General features: G+C 47.9%; 1 protein-coding gene and 1 long non-coding RNA gene across 12 annotated transcripts in view; one reads left to right on the top strand and one right to left on the bottom strand.

The window, feature by feature from the left end:
• The window catches only part of LOC149123132 (uncharacterized), a 74162-nt gene that overhangs the window by 26198 nt on the left and 25794 nt on the right, over nt 1–22170 (bottom strand). The gene's annotated exons all lie outside the window — the stretch shown is intronic.
• The window catches only part of RORA (RAR related orphan receptor A), a 760993-nt gene that overhangs the window by 728995 nt on the left and 9828 nt on the right, over nt 1–22170 (top strand). For all 7 annotated transcript variants that reach the window (XM_051821924.3, XM_051821923.3, XM_089310499.1 and 4 more), the window contains 7 exons: nt 4487–4628; nt 7252–7647; nt 14530–14651; nt 16507–16639; nt 17263–17370; nt 18871–18981; nt 20913–21025. In XM_051821924.3, the coding sequence (XP_051677884.1) occupies nt 4487–4628; nt 7252–7647; nt 14530–14651; nt 16507–16639; nt 17263–17370; nt 18871–18981; nt 20913–21025 (1125 nt within the window). The remainder of the gene's footprint in view (nt 1–4486; nt 4629–7251; nt 7648–14529; nt 14652–16506; nt 16640–17262; nt 17371–18870; nt 18982–20912; nt 21026–22170) is intronic.

Here is a 22170-nt window from a genome sequence, read left to right as displayed (position 1 = left end):
CATGTAGGCCTAGACTGCATCCCCAAAGGTTCTGGCTCAGTGGATCGAAAGTGTTTTTAAAAGATTCATGGGTAACTCTGATGCACCATCTGTTTAAGAACTTCCGGACCTTATTTCTCAACTTTAATCCTGCTCTACAGGCCCATGTCTGTGATTTGCTAACATTTTGTTTGCAGTGACTGCATGATAGCAGGCTGCCACTAGGTGGTGGTAGTGTGCCACCGTCACACTAGGTATCTACTCCCTGAAATTCATCATGGTAACTTCAAACCCGCCATGTTTGTAATTGAACCTCTCTGTATCTTGTGACATCCAAACAAAGTGAACTTTAATGCAACCCAAGGAAGCCATGCACTGGCTCATCTTATAGAAGTAACAAAATTGCTCAAGTACATACTTGATATCTTTCCCAGCTAACACATATTTGAAGCACTGTATTTCCTATACACAAGTCCACCCAAAACTCCATGTACTGGCTTGTGCTGCCCCTGCTGTTTGGTCCCTGATTCCCCAACAGGTGGAGCTCATGACTCAGCGGGACCGTCTCCAGGCCTGCTGTCCCATCAGACAGGTTCCTGCTGTCACACTTCGAGCTTTAGGTAGGAAGACAGCTAGATACTCTCCACTTTTCTTCCTCTCCTAATCCTTCTGCCTTTTTATGTATTCCTTGTATTTTAATATCTTATCAGTTGAACTTCCCAAACCCTTAAGTCTCTGAGAAACCCCAAGGAATGCTAACAAAGAAGCCTTCCCCTAATTCTTTCTGAAATGCCGAGCTCAGTCTTCAGCCCTGGCGGCTCGCCCCAGTCCTCTCTTTCCAGCTCTTGCCCTCTTCCTGGATTCTGACAGTCCTCTGCTGAGTCCAAACGGCAGCCCGCCTCTGCTGCACAGCTGTGCCCTCCCGGAACGCTGCAGCACGGATTTGCACAGCTGACTCTTGTTGAGGAATGAACGCTGTGCAGAGTCAGGTGCATCTGTTTGCTTGCCTGCTTTCCCCCAAACTCCTCAACATCTGAGACACGTAAATAAGCACAGTCCTCTTCCAGGCAGACGGCTCAGAAGCCAGATCCAAGGTCCAGCCACAGAGGCCACTCCTCAAAGCTCAAGGTGAAGGTGCCTTCTAACCCACGTGACTCATTCTACCCCTGGTCAGAAGGAAGTCGCGAGACTGGTTTTCTTGTGAGGTTCCTAACCCAGATCAGCAGGAGGCAGTAGAAGAAAATTCTGCAGGATGCCTGAGCAGTGGGTGAGCGACAGAAGGGCCAATCTGAAAGAAGCCACCCACGTTCCAGAGTGGCTCAGTCCTGCCGGCTTTATCCTTACGGCCGCTTTGCCCTCTGTGAGAACCACCAAGGCAGGTGGAAAGGAAAGGACAACAGTCTGAGTTCTGGAGTCCAACCGTGTGCCACACCCTAGCTTTACTGCATTCTGGAGGTGGGCGCTGAGCAAGTCCCTGCACCTGGCTCAGCCCCGAAACCAGGCCATGGATCACACCTGCCTCTGACAGAACTAAACAGCAAGCAGTAACACCTGTTCCCATGGCACCTGCGCCAGTTTCATAACAGATTCGGAAACGGTGCTCTCGCAGGTAGCACTGTGTTGTGCACACAGATCCCCAGACACAACATCCATGACACACCACACACACGGGCCACACGAGGAGGTGCTGGCCTCAGTCAAGAGGCAGAGGAGGTGAGAGCGAAATATGGCCAAGAGTCCAAACAGACTCTCTGTGTTTCTGGGTTTTGTTTTGTTTTTCATTTTAAAAGGCAGAGTTAGAGAAGTCTTCCTTCTGCTGGATCACTCCCCAAATCACCTCAATGGTCTAGAACTCCATCCTGGTCTCCCACGTGGGTGGAAGGGGTCTAAGTACTTGATCATCTTTTGCTGCCCTCCCAGGCACATTAGTAGGGAGCTGGATCAGAAGTAGAGCAGGTGGAGCCAGCACTGTGGCATAGCGGGTAAAGCTGCCGTATGCAGTGCCGGCATCCCATATGGGTGCCTATTCAAGTCTCGGCTGTTCCACTTCCAATCCAGCTCTCTGCTATGGCCTGGGAAAGCAGCAGAACATGGCCCAAGTCCTTGGGCCCCTGCACCCGCGTGGGAGACCCAGAAGAAGCTCCTGGTTCCTGGCTTTTGATGATGGCATTGCAAGCCATCAACCTACCGTGGCACATTGTGGTTTATTTTGTTAAAAAGGTTTATTTACTGCTTTGGGGATTGCTATCTAAGGATCATCAGCCTGTAGTGCCATTTATATTTTCCTGAACTCTCTCCGTTAAGTCCTCAAAAAATCTTTGCTGCTCTACACTTCCCTTTCACAGGGGAAAAAATAAACACAATGCCAAAAGACACAGCCTTCACCATTCTGAGACCAGAGAGCTCATCTCACAAGAGGCCACTCTGGATGGGGGTAGACTGCAAATACAATCAAGACACTCCGGGAGGCCCGAGAGCCAGAGGGGGTGAGAGGTCAGGGGTCCATCTCCCTCCCAGTCCCAGCTTGGTCCTCATAGTAGACTGGGAACAGAGGTCACACGCATCCCATACACTGAGTTGTTCCACAGAGGCCCTCCAGCCATCACTAGAGAAAGACAACGTCCTAGAGGGTTTTTCCAATCCCCCTCCACCTTCCTATCACGCAGCACAAACAAAAAGAAAATTAAAAATGCTAATGACCCCACTGGCCAAAGCCAACAATCCTTTCCATTTGTGGGTATCATTTTCGAAAGCCTCCGTATTAAATATGTGGTTTCTTTATTCCCCCCAATTGGATACTATTTAGTTTTTTCACTGCTTTTAAAAATTCCAGCAGTACAGTTTGTCACCTTCTTATCTTGAAATAGCATCTTTGATTGTTGCTGGATTCCACTGTCAGAAGATACACAGTGTGACTTGGTTCACACTGATGTTGGACACCTAGGATCTTGCTGAATTTGTTAGGAACATCCTCACGGATGAACCTTTGTGACATTCATTTAAGGCATACTCCTTAAAAGGTGATACCAGTTCAGTAGTCAGGCATGTTTTCACTAATTCTGATATGGCAAAACTGTCCAGCAAAATGTTTTGATGATAATGTACCCTATTGGTTTGCCCATACTGGGACAGTTCAGGATTGTACCTCTCCCCACTCCACCAGTGTCCCCTGTCGTCACCATTCAAGCTCTGAAGATGCAAATTCCCTCTTCTACCGCAGTCACTCCGGCTGCCTTCCTGCCCTTCTGCATCCATCCCTAGCTTCAAAACCGCAAAGGAAAGTCAACAGTAAAAAGACAGCCAAGCTTCCCCTAAATGTATAGAAATTCAGCAGTATGCTTCCGAGTAGCAGAGTTAAAGAAGGAATCTGTTGAGAATCAGACTGCGTTTTCAACTGGACAGTTTAGGAAAAAAATAAACCCTGACAACGAGTGAGCTAAGCGTCCAGCGCAGGAAGGTAGGAAAACAAAGCTAAGCCAGGTCAGTAGCTCCTTCGGCAATTCTGTACACCCTTTCGTTTCCACGGTGCTCTGCATGCACGAGGAGCTTGAGGACTTGGAGGCTGGATTTAAGTGAGAGGCCACAGTTTTTTTTTTTTTTGACAGGCAGAGTGGACAGTGAGAGAGAAAGACAGAGAGAAAGGTCTTCCTTTGCCGTTGGTTCACCCTCCAATGGCCGCTGCGGCCGGCGCACCGCGCTGATCCGATGGCAGGAGCCAGGTGCTTTTCCTGGTCTCCCATGGGGTGCAGGGCCCAAGCACTTGGGCCATCCTCCACTGCACTCCCTGGCCACAGCAGAGAGCTGGCCTGGAAGAGGGGCAACTGGGACAGAATCCAACGCCCCGACCGGGACTAGAACCCGGCATGCCGGCGCCGCAAGGCGGAGGATTAGCCTAGTGAGCCGCGGCGCCCGCGAGGCCACAGTTCTAAACATGGTACTTCCAAACTGTCCAGGCAGCATGTTCAATCTAATTGATCGGCCAAAGTAATCCACCCGCGTGTGATCGAAGCGCTTGAGACAGCTTTGGATTCGGGGAGAAGGCGCCCCATGAGCCATGGGTTTAAATAGCCCAGCAGAGATGATTCCAGTGCACAGGGTTGCAGCACCTGAGTTACAGTGTGGCTGTACTCTCCTTAACTCTGGACACCCCAGGAAGGTGGTTGGTGATTGTTTATAAAAACGTTTTGGAGATAAAGTTTAAAGGTGACTTTGTATCATTCTATCAAGCTCGTTAGGGACCTGATCTTATGCCTTTTACACAGACAATGGCCTGTTGATGTTTAAAAAGTTCTGCCTGTGTAAGGAATGCAGGATTAGGCTCCAGGGATCAATTTTACTCCAGGAAAAAGAAGTGACTTTAATTTCATTAATGGTCTCCTGCATGATTCTGCTACAAGTTTAATTCTCCATTAAATATTAATGCTGCTCAGTGCCCCGTGCACTGCCTCCAGTCTCACGCCGCCCGGACACACACTAACTTGTTTTATGTTTTATAACCGAACCACAGGGCTTTTTCAGGAGAAGTCAGCAAAGCAATGCCACCTACTCCTGTCCTCGTCAGAAGAACTGTTTGATTGATCGAACCAGCAGAAACCGCTGCCAACACTGTCGACTCCAGAAATGCCTTGCTGTGGGGATGTCTCGAGACGGTGAGCTCTCCCGGCTTCGGGTGGTCTGCAAGGCACACAGGGTCAGGAAAGCAGCTCCGGAAGCCCAGACCCACGGCTGCCCCGGGGGCCCCTTCCCGCCCTGTCTTCCTGTCCCCAAGGCTCCCCTGGCAGCTCCATAAAATTCACAGCAGCTGCCGCATCCCATAATCCACTGGGGTCGCTGATGGGGGAGGAGGGCATGGGGGAGGAGTATCTTATAGTCAGAGAACCTTCAGTTTTTTTATATTTCAGATATTATAGGATGATGGATTGACTGCAGGCCTTTATATCCCTCCTCCAGGCCTTTGCTCCCCTAAGCAATGCAAGCCAGTGGCTTGCTGCACTCTAGGGTGTTTATCTGTTAGCTTCTATGCTTCCTGGATCTTTTGAATCACGTGCCAAGATCAGATACTTGTGCATAGATTGTTTGAAAGTACACAGCATGTGGGTCGGTGACAAACGTCTAGGAACACAGAGCATCAACCATTCGATGACAAAACATTTCAAAATCTTCCCGAAGAAACTTATCTGAAGTGCCATGAGTAATTAACACCAGCTTTCAAAACAGCTATTCTCATGTATGGAAACTGAGCAGAGTTGAGTGAGCCCATTTTACGGACTTTTTCAAATATTCCCTGCTGGCTCTCTTGAGAGATTCCTTTGAAGGGCAGGGTCTCCTCTGGTGGAATTTTAGCCTGGCGAAAGCCTGCCTTCCCTAGTGATCAGATGTTCCTGGAGCCTGTGGACTTGCCCAGGCACAAGACCCCCTTTGTCCTTCCATATCTAAAAGGCCATCCTGTGCACCGTGGTAGAAATCAAGTTTTTGACATTGAAAGACATGGGAATAGCTCCAAAAGTTTGTGGAAAAATGGAATGAAACAATTACTGGGGGCAAAAAAATATTGAAGTCCAGGCATACAAAGAGTCCTAAAAAAATTCTTGGAAGACACATATTATGAAAACCTATGCACGCATTCCAATTTTTTTTTTTTTTAATCAAAACACCACCTCTGGTTTAATTCCATTTTTCCATGAACCTTGTAAAGGCCCTCCATAGTGGTCACTGAACTTACGCCATGTTTTCAGAGTCCCCTGGCATGCAATTTTGTAGATTTCATCTTCCGATGGCACCAAACTGACTAAGCTGGGAATCTCTCTTAGGAACTTTTAAATTAGAAACACAGGCTGTGTGAGCTGCTCTATCTATCTCAAACCAGGAGGACATGGTTACTGCCGTCACTGTTATGGCAAAAGTTAAAAGCACAATTGCAGAGTCACAGCAGAACAAATCCAGCCTCTGCAGACTGAGCCCCTGGGGTGTTCTAGAACTTTCTTTTCCAAAGAATTGAGCACCTTGGGTATAACTTCTGGAAACTTTACATATAAGAAATAGCACTCACTGTTGTGGGCTGAGAGTAAATTTTGGGCACTTCTAAAAGTATGGGGCCTAAAATTTAAAGCCCACGTCACTCTGGTTGCTATCTAACCAGCCCTGCACAAGTTTATTATCTCAGGCATGGAAACTGAAAATTGACCAGAATTTCAGCTCACTTGTTTCCTCTGTGCAAAAAGGCACCATGCCTTCCTTGTCATGGAGTCCACCAGCTGGCCAGCATGGTGGCCTTGATTCAAAACTTCTTTCTATCCTGCCTGCTGCCCCAGACTCACATAGCTAGGATGATCAAACAGACGCAGCCACGCTCCCTGCTGGGTGTAAACGTAACCACCATCAATTAGGAGAACAAATTCTCCAGCAGAGCCTCCCCTGCCTCTTCAGAGACCAGCTGAGCGATCGATGCGTTCAGGCGAGAAATCAGACCAGGACATCAGAGGGTTACCCCTCCCCATTAGCTGTGTTGCAGGAGCAATCATGTGAGATTCTGAACAAACTGGGAAGCTCCTCTAGTCATTGCTCCACCTTAAAGGAGGGGGGGCACACCCAAGAAGGGGCACTGCAAACACAACTCGCCCAACAGGGACCTGATTCAGCCTTGGCCCCTTCCAAATCCCGATGCTCTCGTGGTCAGGGAGAGCAGCAGCAAGTGTCATTTGTTGGCAGGTCCAAGGGGGTCACAGGGGCTTCCCGGGCCCATGGGTGGAGGAGGGGTTAACTCCGAGATGCAGTTCAAGGCATCACAAAGGCCTCTCCTTGAAGCCCCACCGATGGGGAAGAACCTCATTCAAACAGATGGACCACAGACCTGTTGAGGTCTGGCCTCTTCTGTCTGCCTGAGTCCTGAGTGGTGGCTGCCCTGTGCCCTTAACACTGGGCAAAGAGGTCGAGGCCAGCTGTGTGGGTGGACACGGACAAGCCCGCCACCTCCCATCTCAGTGGTACCCAGCGATCCTGGGGGAGGAGGTGTGACCGCAGGAACCCACTGCCCCCTGCCTATCCCGGGGCTCTTTCTGAAACATCCATTTTTCTAGGCTGTGCATTTACCATTGAGAGGGCAGGGCAAGCCTGAGTGGGGTGGGGCTGCTGGATGGTGTCCTATGGTTTCTGATAGACACCATGCAAGACCACAGAAGAAACCCTTAAGGCCCACAGGTTAGGGTTCTGCAGAAAAGCGCATCATATATATATGGTGGGGGTCTCTGCTTTTTGTTGTTGTTGTTGTTCCAGCCGTAAAGTTTGGCCGAATGTCAAAAAAGCAGAGGGACAGCTTGTACGCAGAGGTGCAGAAGCACCGGCTGCAGCAGCAGCAGCGCGACCACCAGCAGCAGCCCGGGGAGGCCGAGCCGCTGACGCCCACCTACAACATCTCGGCCAATGGGCTCACGGAGCTTCACGACGACCTCAGCAACTACATTGATGGCCACACCCCCGAGGGCAGCAAGGCCGACTCGGCGGTCAGCAGCTTCTACCTGGACATACAGCCCTCCCCCGACCAGTCGGGTCTGGACATCAACGGGATCAAACCGGAACCCATATGTGACTACACACCAGCATCAGGCTTTTTTCCCTACTGCTCCTTCACCAATGGAGAGACCTCCCCGACCGTGTCCATGGCAGAATTAGGTAAATGGTGTGGGCTTCTACGGGCGTGCTCTACTCAAGCCCCTTGCAGGGCAGGGGTCCAAGGAGTGACGTCATTAACCTTCACCCTCTGGCCCCTTCTTGTCCCCGCCCCAGTGCCTCCTTGCTTTTCACTGTCCTGTGTTTCTCATGCTGTAGCCAAGGAACGCTTTGCCCTTTCTGCATCCCAAATGACCCAAAGGGAAGGTGGGCATTGCCCTGGAAGTTCAGGGAATGGGATGAACTTCATGAGATATTTAATTCTATCCCAGGGTATTGTTTTAGACCCAAAGTCCTAAAAAAACAAACAAACAAAAAAAAAACAAAAACACACAATCTACAAACTAAACCTGGATCAGTGTACAGTTCTAAAAGTTTTGATTCGAGGGTTGGCATTTGACCTAGTAGTTTAAGATGCTCACATTCCACACTGGAGTGCCTGGGTTCTAGTACCAGTTCCCGATTTCACTTTCCTGGCTAATGCATACCCTGGGCAGCAGCAGGTGATGGTTGAAGTATATGGGCCCCTGCCACCTACATGACCTGGAGTGAATTCCCTGGCTTGAGCCCTAGCCAATCCTGGCTGTTGTGGGCATCCAGGGAGCAGGTGAGCAGATGGGGTCACAGGCATGCACACTCGCTCCCTCTCTCAAATAAAGAATTTGATTCAGTTGCTAAAATTTTCAATGTTTGGTTTTAATTGATTCATTAGTTTTAAAGAGTTATTTATTTGAAAGAGCCACAAAAAAGGAGAAACAGAGATCCTCTATCTGCTAGTTTACTCCTCAGATGGCCCCAACAGCCAGGGCTGGGCCAGGCCAAAGCCAGGAGCTTCATCCGAGTCTCCCACGTGGGTGATAGGGATCCGGGCACTTGGGCCACCTTCCGCTGCTTTCCCCAGGTGCATTAGTAGGGAGCGGGATTGGAAGTGGAGCAGCTGGGACACAAAGTGGCACCCATATGGGATGCTGGTGTCACAGGCAGTGGCTTAAGCTGCCACAACACTGGCTCCCACGGTGTAGTATTAGAGTATTTAGCAGATCCATAACTTCACATGGTCACCCTTTCTTTGTGGCAAGACCAGTTACCATCTTGAAAAATTGAATATTGTTGACCATGGTCTGCCTCCTATGCACAACACCACGACATTGTGCCCTTTGTCCCATGTCCTTCCTGTCACACTCTGTGCTGTGGGCCAGCCACACTGCAAAGTTCTGACTCTGAGCTTCTTGTGGACGAGAAAAGAAATATGCCCCAGCATCGGTGAGTGCCAGCAGCCACCTGGAAGCAGTCAGGGGCTGGCACCTCTGGGTGGGCCTACCCCACTCCTCTCATTCCTAGCATCCGCTCAGCCCCTGTGCACATCTAAGTTTTACAACCCGGATGTATAGTATAAATGTGAAAGAGAAATCAGCTTCGTTACTTGCCAGAATGCTTTGATGATGGGTGTTGGCGACAAAATTAGTCTATTTCATATAAGGCTCATCATACTCCCCACCACCACCACCACAGGGGAAAAAAAAAAAAAAACACAAAGCCACATCATTTCCTTATTGCTGGGACACGACTGCTTTTGGGAGCTGTGACCCAGAAATGCTGGTAACACAGACAATGGGACACTTTCCATTTCGAGGAAGTTGCACTCACGTCCTCGGCTATATTTAATAGATTTTTAAGGGCAGCACTATTATTAGAGAAACTTTGATGAGAACCTGTGTGGCTCGAGAACCTGAGCTGCTCTTCCCAGTGACTCCTCGTCCAAGGTTACAGTCCTTTGGGATATTTCAATTAGTTGCCGTGGAGGGGACTACGTGGGGTACGAGGAGAGAATGGAGACTTCAGATGGGAAAGAACCAGCAGGTTCTGACTTGAGCACAGAAATCCTCAGTGCACAGAAATAATGGCTGTGTTCTTCGCAGGGTTTCTCCACCTCTGTGCCCCCATAAAACATCTTTTAGGTGAAAATTTATATTTCCCGTAAAATCTTTCTCCAAATAGAACAAATTGAATGTTCTTTACGGTTTTTACACAAGCATCTCTTTATGAAGCTAAATTTAAATCCTCAAGAGCCAGGGACATTTTAAGCCTGGTTTTCAACCGCTGAACGGTATTAAAGGTGGATCGCAGCTCTTTTGATTAGCGGAGAAACCTCTGAGCTAAAAGAGAGGCAGGGTACAGGTGGGTTTGATTTTTCGTTTCGTTTTGTTTTTGTTTTCTTAAACAAGAACAAAAACTTTTCTGTTTCTGTCGTGAAATCTTGGTTGGCTGAATCTGAAGCGCAGCGGTCCCGAAAGTGAACATTTCAGACCTGAGCGAGGACTTGATTGAAAGCTGACATGGAACCATGGAAAATGACCTGACTCACTTCAGGCTTGCGTCCAGACCTTGCCATAAATACCAGTGCATCATCCTGTTTGCTGGGCAAATGTTCAATCCTGAAATAAATCCGTAGGGCTTGGCCAAAGTCTCGCTTTTGGGACGCGGTACTCTGGCTAAACGGGTTTTAAGACCCGAGAGGGCCCAGAAACAGCTGAGCCGATTCTCCCAGGTCCACAGGGAAATTGGCTTCCCCTTCTCCCTGGGTCCCCTTCCAGTGCGGTCTGGGAGCCCTGCACCCTCACATGCACCTTCCAAGTGAGGGAGTGTTCTCCTGGATGGTGGCATTTTCTAGGATGACCTAAGTTCACGCGTCACCAGCAGTCCCAAATCTAAATGTCGGCAACAACATCACTGAGCTCTCATTTTGAGGTACAGAGTAGTTGGAGCTCAGAGTAGCGTCCACATGGCCCACGACCTGCCTACAGTTCTCGCTGATTTCCTTTCAGGCCTAAGGTCTTCTCACTCTTCAAGATTGTTGACATCACTTTAGGCCAAACTTCCTCATCAGACTTGAAACAAATCAAACAATAGGAAAATAAGTTGCAAATGACCATATCCTAAGTCCACATCTACCTTTGCATCAGTGTCAAATCCACAACCTGCTACTTTTATTGGAAATCCACTGTCACCCCTGGCTAGGAAGGACTGCCCTTTGGGGATAGTTAGTTCCCAATTTTACATTCCAGGGAAAACAACTTTGATTTCGTTTTTAAAAAAGTACTCATTGTGTTTATTCCTACAACTGAGAAATACAACTTCATGCAGAAGCTAGGCAGTTCTGTCTTCCAGAGACCTGCATCGAGTTAGCGTGGGCCATGGGCTTAGCCCAAGTCACCCGAGCCAGGACAGATCCAGTCAGCTGCAACTGGGCGTCTCCCTCCCTACAGAAGATGAATCAGAGCTGTGCCGATGGCCAGCGAGGACACCTGGGAGCAGCCCGCCTCCTCTCTCTCTGGCTCCGTTTTCTCGTCTGTAAGATGAAGACAATCCAGGCTCATCTCCTGGGGTTGTCACAGCATTAAGCAGGAAAATGTGTGTATTCACACATGGAAATGCCAGGGCTCTGACACATCGTGAGTGCTACGTGCATGTGAGCAATTTCTGTTGTTAACGCCCCTATCTGCAAAACGAGGCACATCCGCACGACACCATGCTTCTCAAGTTCCTCTCCCCATGAAAACCTGTGACTCAAAAGCCAGCGTTTTCCACCTCCAGTGCCCAGACACTGGCGGTGTCGAGGAAGCAGCCATGGTTGAGGAGGTGCAGGCTCGCCCAGTCCCACAGCGAGACATATGTCCGCTGAGCCCAGACCAGAAAGCACTCCTGCTAACCACTAGTTCCAAGATATCTCACTCTTCCAGCCGGGTTCTCTCGGAAACCACACTGACTTCTCAACTTCTATCCAGTCTGACCATATTCTCCCTTGCTGAACTACAGGTTTAAAAATAGCCAGGTGTTTGCAGTCCCACACTTGCCAAATCTGCCCTGACTTGGGATCAAAGGCAAGAGAGGGTGAGCAGTTGGTGGGAAGGCAGCCACTGCCCTCTGCTGGTGTGTCATGGGCATTGCATCGTTTGGCTGTTGGAAAAGCTGGAGTCGGCGAGAAGCAGCAGCATTTTTTTTTACCACAAGTCCAGCAAGATGCTGACCATCTTAAATGAAAACGCATAACCTGGAAGGGAATGATAGGGACCTCCTCCCAATGTTCACATCACAGGAATCCCACTTCCCTGGGAACACACCTTTTTTTTCCCCACATCTACAAAAGAATTGCCTAACATTTCAGAAATAATCTTTTGTACTGAGGGCTCTTCCATTAGGAAATAGTTCACTACCATATTTACAAATCTGGGGCCGGTGCTGTGGCGTAGCAGGTAAAGCCGCCGCCTGCAGTGCCAGCATCCCATATGGGCACCAGTTTGAGTCCCAGCTGTTCCACTTCCAATCTAGCTCTCTGCTATGGCCTGGGAAAGCAGTAGAAGACCTCTCTCTCTCTCTACACCTCCTTCTCTCTCTGTATAACTCTTTCAAGTAAATAAATCAATCTTTTTTTTTACATTTATTTATTTGAAAGAGAGGTCTTCCATACACTGGTTTCACTCCCCAACTGGCCACAACAGCCAGAGTTACGCCGATCTAAAGCCAGGAGCTTCCCCCAGGTTTCCCACGTGGGTGCAAGGGCCAAAGGACTTGGGCCATCTTCTACTGCTTTCCCAGGCCATAGCAGAGAGCTGGATCAGAAGTGGAGCAGCCGGGACTCGAACCGGCGCCCATATAGGATGCTGGCTCTGCAGGTGGCAGCTTCACCAGCTATGCCACAGCGCCGACCCCTATTTTAGCCTTTATTTCCTTTTCACAAGCAGCACCATCTGACAGAGTTTAGTAGCTGCTGTTTTCTCTCCATCTCTTTCCTTCCAACTCGGTCTTCAAATTTTTTTCACTTGACAGGGAGAGCAGGCGAGTGTGCTCTTATTTGCTGGTTCACTCCCAAATGCCTGCAACAGCCAGCACTGGACCAGCCTGAAGCGGGCGCTGGGAACTTAATCCAGGTCTCCCACGTGGGTGGCAGGAACCCAAACACTTGAGCCTCACAGTTGCATTAAGGGGAAGCTGAGGTCAGGGGCCTGAGGCAGGAATTGAACCCAGGCACTCCAGTGCAGGTTGCAGGAGTCTTACCAGCTAGCCTGTAATACCTGCCCTTATGTTTTACGTTTTCATGCTACCGATTGATGCTGCTTTAGTGCCTGTGTTGCCAAGGAGGGCCACTAAGGTTTACTGTGTTTCACTGTCTCTAGGGAGACCACAGTTTCAGACTTCACTGAGGTGAATCTGCTCTGTTTTCACACAAACAAGTCTGGCTCTGTTTAATGGAAGCAGTGACAAATGTCCAAATAAACAGACTCTCTTACTAGTGCTGCCAAAATCGCATTTGGTGCTATTCTTTCCCCTGGCTTGCTTATCATGTGTTCAAGACTGGGGCAGGGGGATCATTGCTCCGTCCCTAGAATCGGGTTGTCTTTGAAAATGCTTCATTGGGAGGTGGGCACTTGTCCTAGTGGTTGAATCATCGGTTGGGACACCAGCCTTATCCCTTAGGGAGTCCAAGACTCAGCTCCACTTCAGCTTCCTGCTAATGTGCCCCCTGGCGGGCAGCAGGTGATGGCTGCTTTAGTTGTCCTCCTTTCTCAACAATGATGACCAACCTGCTCAAGGTGCTTAGCACCTCACACCCGGGGCCCAGCAGCTTTCTACTTGGTATTCCTGCCTTGGCTCTCTGTGCTGCAGTGCACCCAACACAGAACTGCTCGTCTCTTTCCCCAGGGACCATTTCCAGAATGTCAGCGCCCCCTTGAGGACCATGCAGATGCCTTCAGGAGTCCAGACGTACTCCTCATATTTCAGATCCTACAGGATATAAACTCTGTTGCTCTGTCACATCTGGCTGTTCCCTATAAATATTATTCATGCCCCCTTCACCCACTCCCCCCTCTATGTGGAGCTCGCCCACCTCTTGACACCACTGGCCTCTGCCCACCAGTCCTACCCCAGCCTATAGGGCCCAATACAATTCTCGTCTTCTCCCTGAACACATGCCCTAATCCTGGTAACTCAGCATTAATCTCTCCCTTTCATGATAAAATCTGATGTTTTTGTCTTTACCATCTTCATACTTTATTATCAAATGAGCTGAACTGTCCTTTTAATTTCCTACAGAAAACTTTGTTGACTTCTGTTGGTAAATTCAACCCCCCACACCAAGTATAACAACTAATATTTACACAGTACATGCGCATGCTATGTAATCCTGTTCTGAGTGCTCAGCTCAATGCTACAACTGACCCATGAAACAGGAACTGTTTTCCTCCTATTACAAATAAGGGAACGAAAGTAGAGAGAGGTTAAATAATATACTCAAGATCACACAACTAGCAAACAGCAAAGCTGAGATTCAGACCTTAAACAGTCTAACTCCAGAGTCTTTCTCTGACCAACTACACTATCCGTAGTTAGGCCCTTGGTATCATTGTTAGGCCCTCCTTGTTCCATTTGCAGGAATAACAAAATAAATGCAGAGTTGGTATCATAAAAGGTTATTCCCTAGTTTTCCATGAGTGGTCCATCCCAGGGCAATGTATGTGACAGATGTGTCCTCATAAAAACGCCACAAAGAGGCCCTGTCAATCATTTCTCAATGCCATGGAGTTCAACGTTTGTTCATTCCCAGACACTGGAATAAGGGCGCAGGATGAGGGTAAGGTCCAGAGGCTGAGAGGCACCAAGTCCTATCCTGAAGTGTTGGCTTCGCAAAGCCCTTGCTCCTCATTCTCATGTTCCCAAATACAGAAGGGTCCCAAAATGCTTGCTTCAGTGTGTCAAGATGACCGAAACTGGTTCTGCACATTGCCTAATGTCCACTTTTTAAAGCAAATATTAAGTGGAAGAGCCTCTGTTGAAGCAGAGAAGAACTGGGCTTTTCATGCCTGTGATCTCCTGTTCTCTCCCTAGAACACCTGGCGCAGAATATATCCAAGTCTCATCTGGAAACCTGCCAGTACTTGAGAGAAGAGCTCCAGCAGATCACGTGGCAGACCTTTCTGCAGGAGGAGATCGAGAACTATCAAAACAAGGTAGCATCTAAGGAATTTTTCCCGGGGTTGGCAAGGACTGCTAGGGTGAGAGATTTGGCTGAGGTCAAACCGACCAAAGAAGGAATGTCTTTCATCAGATATCAGATTTCTGCTTAAAAACTTTTCTTCCAGTGCTTATCATGTGCTTGAGGTTTCATCATCTTACTGAGATGCCGGCATGTGGAATTTCAATGCCAGCAAGCCGATTCTGCTGTGCTTTATAAACATATCCCCTTCCACTTGTCAGCAGGGGACTGGATGAAGCAGTTTCCAAAGCTGAAGTGAATTGGGATTTGTCCCGATAACACAGTGGAAGATCTTAAGGTCTAGAAGTTGATGTAAAATAATCCCAGCCTCTTGTTTCCAGAGATTAAAAGGAAGGCATTTAGGGAGTACTCTCTCACACATACACACACACAAGGTTTAGAAGCCACGGTCATAACTCTGCTCTCAGTCCAGTGCCATGAGGCTAACACGAAGGGCTGCAACGTGCCTTTCTCTATGAAGCACTCTGATCAACAAAGCCACTCGACTGGGAGAACAAGCTGGCGACAAGGAGTATGTGACTGCCCACCTTGCCTTTCGCGAAAGCAAAGGCTGTAGTTCCTGTCAATAATCGTAGACATTCAGCCTGGGAAAGGACCAAGGCAACACTCAAGGCCCATCCTCTCCCCGCTTCCATGAGAAAACAACATGCCTTGGCACGAGGCCAGAGAGGACACACATCAGGGCCACACGAGACTCTGGGTTCGTGAGTCCATACGTCTCCCACCCCGTTACATTGGTGGGGACCATCTTAAAGGAAGATTGAGGAAACAACCAGGCAAGACAGCAGGCAACAAACCCAGGTCACCCTCAGCTGCACTGGAGGGCGAGCATGTGAGGTGAATTTCGCAGCACAGGTTGGGAAATGAACAGCCCTTTACTTTGTTCGCCTTTGAGATAGCAGGTCATGACAGTAGTCCAATCGACAGAGAAGGAAACAGTAAGAAACATCAAGGCGGGCCGGCGCCGCAGCTCACTAGGCTAATCCTCCGCCTTGCGGCACCGGCACACCGGGTTCTAGTCCCGGTTGCCCCTCTTCCAGGCCAGCTCTCTGCTGTGGCCAGGGAGTGCAGTGGAGGATGGCCCAAGTGCACCTCATGGGAGACCAGGATAAGTACCTGGCTCCTGCCATCGGATCAGCGCAGTGCGCCGGCCATTGGAGGGTGAACCAACGGCAAAAAGGAAGACCTTTCTCTCTCTCTCTCTCTCTCCACTCTGCCTGTCAAAAAAAAAAAAAAAAAAACACAACAAGGCATTGGGAATGAGAAGCTGGATTTTTGTTGACACCTCCGTCTTATCCTTTCTAACTGTGAAAGCTCCTGTCAGTTTTGGTGGCCATTTCGGGGGCAGAGGGGTGGAGGAATGTTCATATGAAAATGAAATAAAACAAGAATATCATAGAAATACCATGCTCATGATAGGCACACAGAAAACTTAATTGACTATTTTCTGTGCTATCTCATGAAGAGGTATTAAGTTTCCCAAGGCAAAATAATTGCTTAAAAAGTGATCCTGCTTCACTGCCCGCTGTGCCCAGGGCTAAAGGCATGGCTTCCCTGACCCTTCAGCCTGTGTTCTGTATGACCCTATCTCCCCACCGTCCCTCTGTCACCACAAAGCCGAGGAGATGAGAAAGAACATGGAAGCCATCTTCATAACCCAGATGACTGGGGAACTATGTATTTGCTTAATGCCTTAGGCTTTCTGAATCCATTTCCAAAGAAGGATTTTACAAAACAGGATCAGTCAGCCCAGCTGTGCCAAGGATACTGCGTAACCATGTCTGTTGATGTGCTCCTGTCTTCCACAGCAGCGGGAGGTGATGTGGCAGTTGTGTGCCATCAAAATTACAGAAGCTATACAGTATGTGGTGGAGTTTGCCAAACGCATTGATGGATTTATGGAACTGTGTCAAAACGATCAAATTGTGCTTCTGAAAGCAGGTATGTGCTTTGCAAGTGAATTTTGATGCCTCTTCCTAACCTGCTTTTCAGCTGCTTATTAAAGAAGTGCTTGCTAAGGAAGGTGTCGGCAACAGTTTTCCTCCAATGACAGTAGCTCGGGTTTTTCTTCGCAGAAATGGAGTTCTTTTTCCAGACTTTTGAGCTCCTGTTCAGGAAACATGCCCTCCATTTTGCTTCTCCTCTGGGTGAAAAGACGACAAGATACCTCTGTTTCCAAATTTTATCATCCCCTGTATTTGGTTTCTACTCTCCAGATCCTCTGGAGTTTATGCTAAGCTGTCAGGGAAAAGGTTGTGGAACGCAAACCCTGGTGTTTAGCGGTCTGTTTTCAGAAATGTGAACGCATGCTTTCCTAGCAACTTGGAGACTCTCCCTTGCAAGGTTGAAACCATGCTCCCTTCCGCTCAGCAGGCCTTAGCTTCAGCACAGTAGTCTTTGCTCCCGTACTCAACTGCCCTTCTGCACAGACGGCTGATGCAACTGAGAGCCATGAGCTCACTGCACACAGCACCCACTGTGCCGGCTCAGAGAGGGGTCTGTACGCGAACACCTGAGAAATCAACTCCCTGAGACCAGCTGACCCAGTTTCTGCCTCTGCTCAGGTTCTCTAGAGGTGGTCTTCATCAGAATGTGTCGTGCCTTTGACTCTCAGAACAACTCCGTGTACTTTGACGGGAAGTATGCTAGCCCCGAAGTCTTCAAATCCTTAGGTAAGGAAATCGCAAGGCGCCCGTCTCCAGACCGGGGGCTTCACGGAGACATGTGGGGCGGGTGAAAGCTCTGGCTGGACAAAATCCAAAGTGGTTGTATACAAACAAAAATTAAAGGCGTTCACACCTATTCTACTGCATGGTTTAAAAAGTCACGTGGCTCAGACATGTTTTATGTGTGTTACATGTAAAGACCTCAAGGTTTATTTTATCTAGTTGGTAATCGGAGACATATTATAATCATAATTTGTTATATACACTTCCAGTTTCATATTTTTAAAGAACCAGATTTACAGGAGATAAATAATGTGGATAACTCACAGGATATGATTTTTTAAAAAAAAAAACTGAATTGTCAAATTTATTTTCATTTGAAAAGCAGAGACAGAGAAAAATCCTCCATCTGATGGTTCACTCTCCCAGTGCCTACAACAGTCCGCAGGGAAAGAGGAAGGGGCCAAAGCCCGGAGCTCAAGCTCATCTGCCCCAGGGGAAGCAGGGACCCAAATACTGGAGCCATCTCCGTCTGTGTGCTTCTGTCTCTGCGTTTCAAATAAAATGAAATAAAAATTAAAGTTTGGTTTTCTTTAAAATATGATCATGGAAAGCCACGGTACATTAAGTGACTGTTATAAAGATGCACGATACAAAGTATGTGTAGCTATAGGTAGTGGAGCCCACTAACATACATACGTACACACACACACACACACACACAATATTCAAATCTGAAAGAACAGACATAAAATTTAACCAGTCTCTAGGAAACTGAATTATTATTTTAGGGAATTATTATGATCTGTTTTCATTTGCAGTATTTTTACGGCCAGGTTGTGTCACCTGTTAACAGTTTTAAGGGTGTTTTAGATAATAGACAAGTGATCCTCCCAAAGTTAATGGGAAAAGCATATTATGAGAAAAACTACACATGGATTTCAAAATTTTTTTGTACCACAATAAACATTTTTGTTCCACTTTTCTATGAATGCTTGAAGTACACTTACTGAGTCAAAAACAAAAATAGGTGCATTTAACATCTCAGTTCATTTTTAGCCATTAGACTTTGTTGGTGGATGACATGGGCCCTGAAGCCAGGCAGGCTGGGTGTGGGTCTTGGGCTGTACCTCCTGCCCACATGACCTCAGGTTCCTAACTTTTTTCTGCAAGTCTCACTTTTCACAACTCGAAAACGAAGGTAATAACCTCTCCCCCATAGGGCTGTTCTGAAATAGGAAGAAACTCAAAGCAGTCTCTGAGAGCAACACCTGACATCACAATCCCGACCCAACATTACTCTCCTTGTTCTCACCGACAGTGGTAGTGATGATGGCAGTGACGATGGGTAAACAGACTTAAAGATTTCAAACTGTTAAGCCGTGGCCATGTTAATGTACCACCTGCTCAGGGCTTGAACTACTGTATCCCTCTTAACTGCCTTCTGTCTTTCTCTCCTTAGATAATAACCATAATCCTAAACCGACTCTACTTTAATCCTGGCAGGTTGTGAAGACTTTATTAGCTTTGTGTTTGAATTTGGAAAGAGTTTATGTTCTATGCACCTGACTGAAGATGAAATTGCATTATTTTCTGCATTTGTCCTGATGTCGGCAGGTAAGAGAACCAAAGCAAGATAAAATGGCTTAATATTATTCAGGCAAAGAAGTTCCACAAATTGGATAAAACTTACATTGGCTACAGAATATTTGGGGGCCTTCCAGGAGTGGCTACAAGCCTTTTTACATCTAATTTTTTTTCCTGTACTACCTCCCCTGTACACACGCACACACACATATACTCTCTTATTTTATTTGACAGATAGAGTGAGAGAGACAGAAAGAAAGGTCTTCCTTCCGTTGGCTCACCACCCAGTTGACCGCTACAGCCAGAGCTATGCCGATCCACAGCCAGGAGCCAGGTGCTTCTTCCTGGTCTCCCATGCGGGTGTAGGGCCCAAGCACTTGGGCCATCCTCCACTGCACTCCCAGGCCACAGCAGAGAGCTAGACTGGAAGAGGAGCAACTGGGACTAGATCCCTGTGCCCAGATGAGATGCCGGCACCGGAGGTGGAGGATTAACCAAATGAGCCATGGCACCAGCCCCGGCTCACACATACACTTTTTTTTTTTTTTTTTAAACAGGCAGAGTGGACAGTGAGAGAGAGACAGAGAGAAAGGTCTTCCTTTGCCGTTGGTTCACCCTCCAATGGCCGGGGTGCTGCGGCCAGTGCATCACACTGATCCGAAGGCAGGAGCCAGGTGCTTATCCTGGTCTCCCATGGGGTGCAGGGCCCAAGCACTTGGGCCATCCTCCACTGCACTCCCGGGCCACAGCAGAGAGCTGGCCTGGAAGAGGGGTGACCAGGACAGAATCCGGCGCCCCCACCGGGACTAGAACCCGGTGTGCCGGCGCTGCTAGGTGGAGGATTAGCCTATTGAGCCGCGGCGCCGGCCACACATACACTCTTTTAAAAAGACTTCATTCCTTTAAGGTTAAATCTTAAGAAAATGAGAATTGAATACAACCCTGTCCAAAATTAACCAACAGGAATGCTTGGGTCCAGTAAGGTTGGCTCCCCTCACGCCAGTCTCCAGAACAAGGCTCTTAAGACATCCTACTTCTTCTTGGGTGTCATCCACAAGTTTGTTGGAATTCACTGTATGTTTTCAGCCAGTTCTGTCTCTCAAGGATAATCACTTTTGCAGATTTATTATCTTCTGCTCGGAGTTCTTACATGCGGAGACTTTACTCTGAATCAACACTCCTTAAGTCATTTGGAATTCCATGGACGATTTTTTAGGTGCTCTGCATTATGAGGCAGTTTTTCATATTTTGAAAAAAAAAAGGCTGGCAGGATGGAGAGGAGTACCTCATTCAGAAGTGTAGTTGTTAGCAGGGCTCAAGGGGTCGAGGCAGTGTCATTTGCACTGAGACAAGGGTGGCACTGGACATCAATGCTGTTCCTTTAGAAGTCGAGGGTCCCTCCTTCCTTGAAGCCTCATAAGAATGGAAAGGTCTAACCTTCTGCTTTCTAACTTCCCTAGATCGCTCTGCCACTCCTTTAGGAGCACTTTTTTTTTTTTTTTTTTGACAGGCAGAGTGGACAGTGAGAGAGAGAGACAAAGGTCTTCCTTTGCCATTGGTTCACCCTCCAATGGCCGCTGCAGCTGGCGCACCGCGCTGATCCGAAGCCAGCAGCCAGGTGTTTCTCCTGGTCTCCCATGGGGTGCAGGGCCCAAGAACTTGGGCCATCCTCCACTGCACTCCCAGGACACAGCAGAGAGCTGGCCTGGAAGAGGGGCAACCGGGACAGAATCCGGCAACCCCGACCGGGACTAGAACCTAGGGTGCCGGCACCATAGGCAGAGGATTAGCCTATTGAGCCACAGCACCGGCCAGGAGCACATTTTCAAAAAGCAGTGAGACTAGTAGCCTGTGAGTGCCTAAATACGCATTGTACCGTGATAATCCTGCATCCGAGCCTCAGGAGGAGGGGGTCCTGCCACCTTTCGGGGACTACTAAAGAGTGTCATTTTTCATGTTAGATCGCTCATGGCTGCAGGAGAAGGTAAAGATTGAAAAACTGCAACAGAAAATTCAGCTGGCACTTCAGCATGTCCTACAGAAGAATCACCGAGAAGACGGAATCTTAACCAAGGTGAGAGCCAGGCGTTTTTGGGAGGCCTGGCCAGAATCAGCCCCTGGCACAGACAGACCTTATTTCCAGCATCCCCTGAAGTCATGACAGTCCCCCCAAGCATCAGTAAGCCACAGGCTACAAACAGAAATAGCCACGTTGAAGAACCCTAGAGGGCCAACGCTCATAGTTCAGGTTAAATTCTATTCGTGGTCATCAATTATAAAGTATCCTGCAATAATAGAGGGAATTTCAGCCTTAATATATTCTGGAAATCCTCTTCCTATTCCCTCAAAATCGGCCTTAAAGCAGAATTAACACTCACAGGGATATATATTTTAAAAAGAATCTTTGAATTGGAAGGACGGACTTATGAAGGAATGACAAAGTAGGAAACCATATATTTCATATAGTTCCTTTCCCATTAAATTCATTCATAATTAAGTGACTTTTGTGTTTTCTTTCTTCATTTCCTATCACTCCCCTGTATTCAGGGCATACGATTTCACTTTTGCTAGTTATTATCTTTCATAATAAAAAATATAATTAGGATGTCAATTGAAAATATGCTAATATCTTTCAGCGGTAATGCGAATAGTATGTAGTTTGGTCTTGGCAAAAAAAAAATAACCTTCCTTCTCAAATTATTTAATGTGTTTTATTTTATAGAGAATTATTTGAATGGTTTTGGTTTTGGTTTCCTGTTGGTTTTCTTTCCTCCTGACAGTTGGGTTAGGTCAGAAAGAGGAAACCAGGGACAAATTGCTGTTGTGTTGTTGATAGTACATCTGTTAAATGAATGAGTGGGGTAGGGTTGGGAGATGGAAGAGAGAAGAGCTTCCCTCTCTTTCCCATCTTCTCACTCAGTGCAAGGGTACTGTTAGGTCCTCTTAGGACCTAGAGCACCTAACATACCGACAAGATCTGCTGAAAACATCTCTCAGAGAAGATCATCGTGAGTTGAAATACAAAGTGGCCTGCCTTTGTATAGTGCTGTAGAGTCTGAACACATTTTGGCAAACTTCACTCTTTCTCTCAGCTGTTCAGTGGCCGGTGTGTGGACTCTCGTCCAGGCCCTCTGAGTTAGTCCTTTGGCTCTGCCCAGGAGTTGCTCTGTTATTGGCAAAGCTTTCATTGAGAAGAACAAGCTGTCACTGGAGTTGACT

This window comes from Oryctolagus cuniculus, chromosome 12 (assembly GCF_051225735.1).
Source record: "Oryctolagus cuniculus isolate XC-2025 breed Fujian yellow rabbit chromosome 12, ASM5122573v1, whole genome shotgun sequence".
In the NCBI taxonomy this organism is placed as follows: Eukaryota; Metazoa; Chordata; class Mammalia; order Lagomorpha; family Leporidae; genus Oryctolagus; species Oryctolagus cuniculus.
The sequence above is the reverse complement of the archived record's forward strand: the minus strand, read 5'-3'. Positions and strand labels throughout refer to the sequence as shown.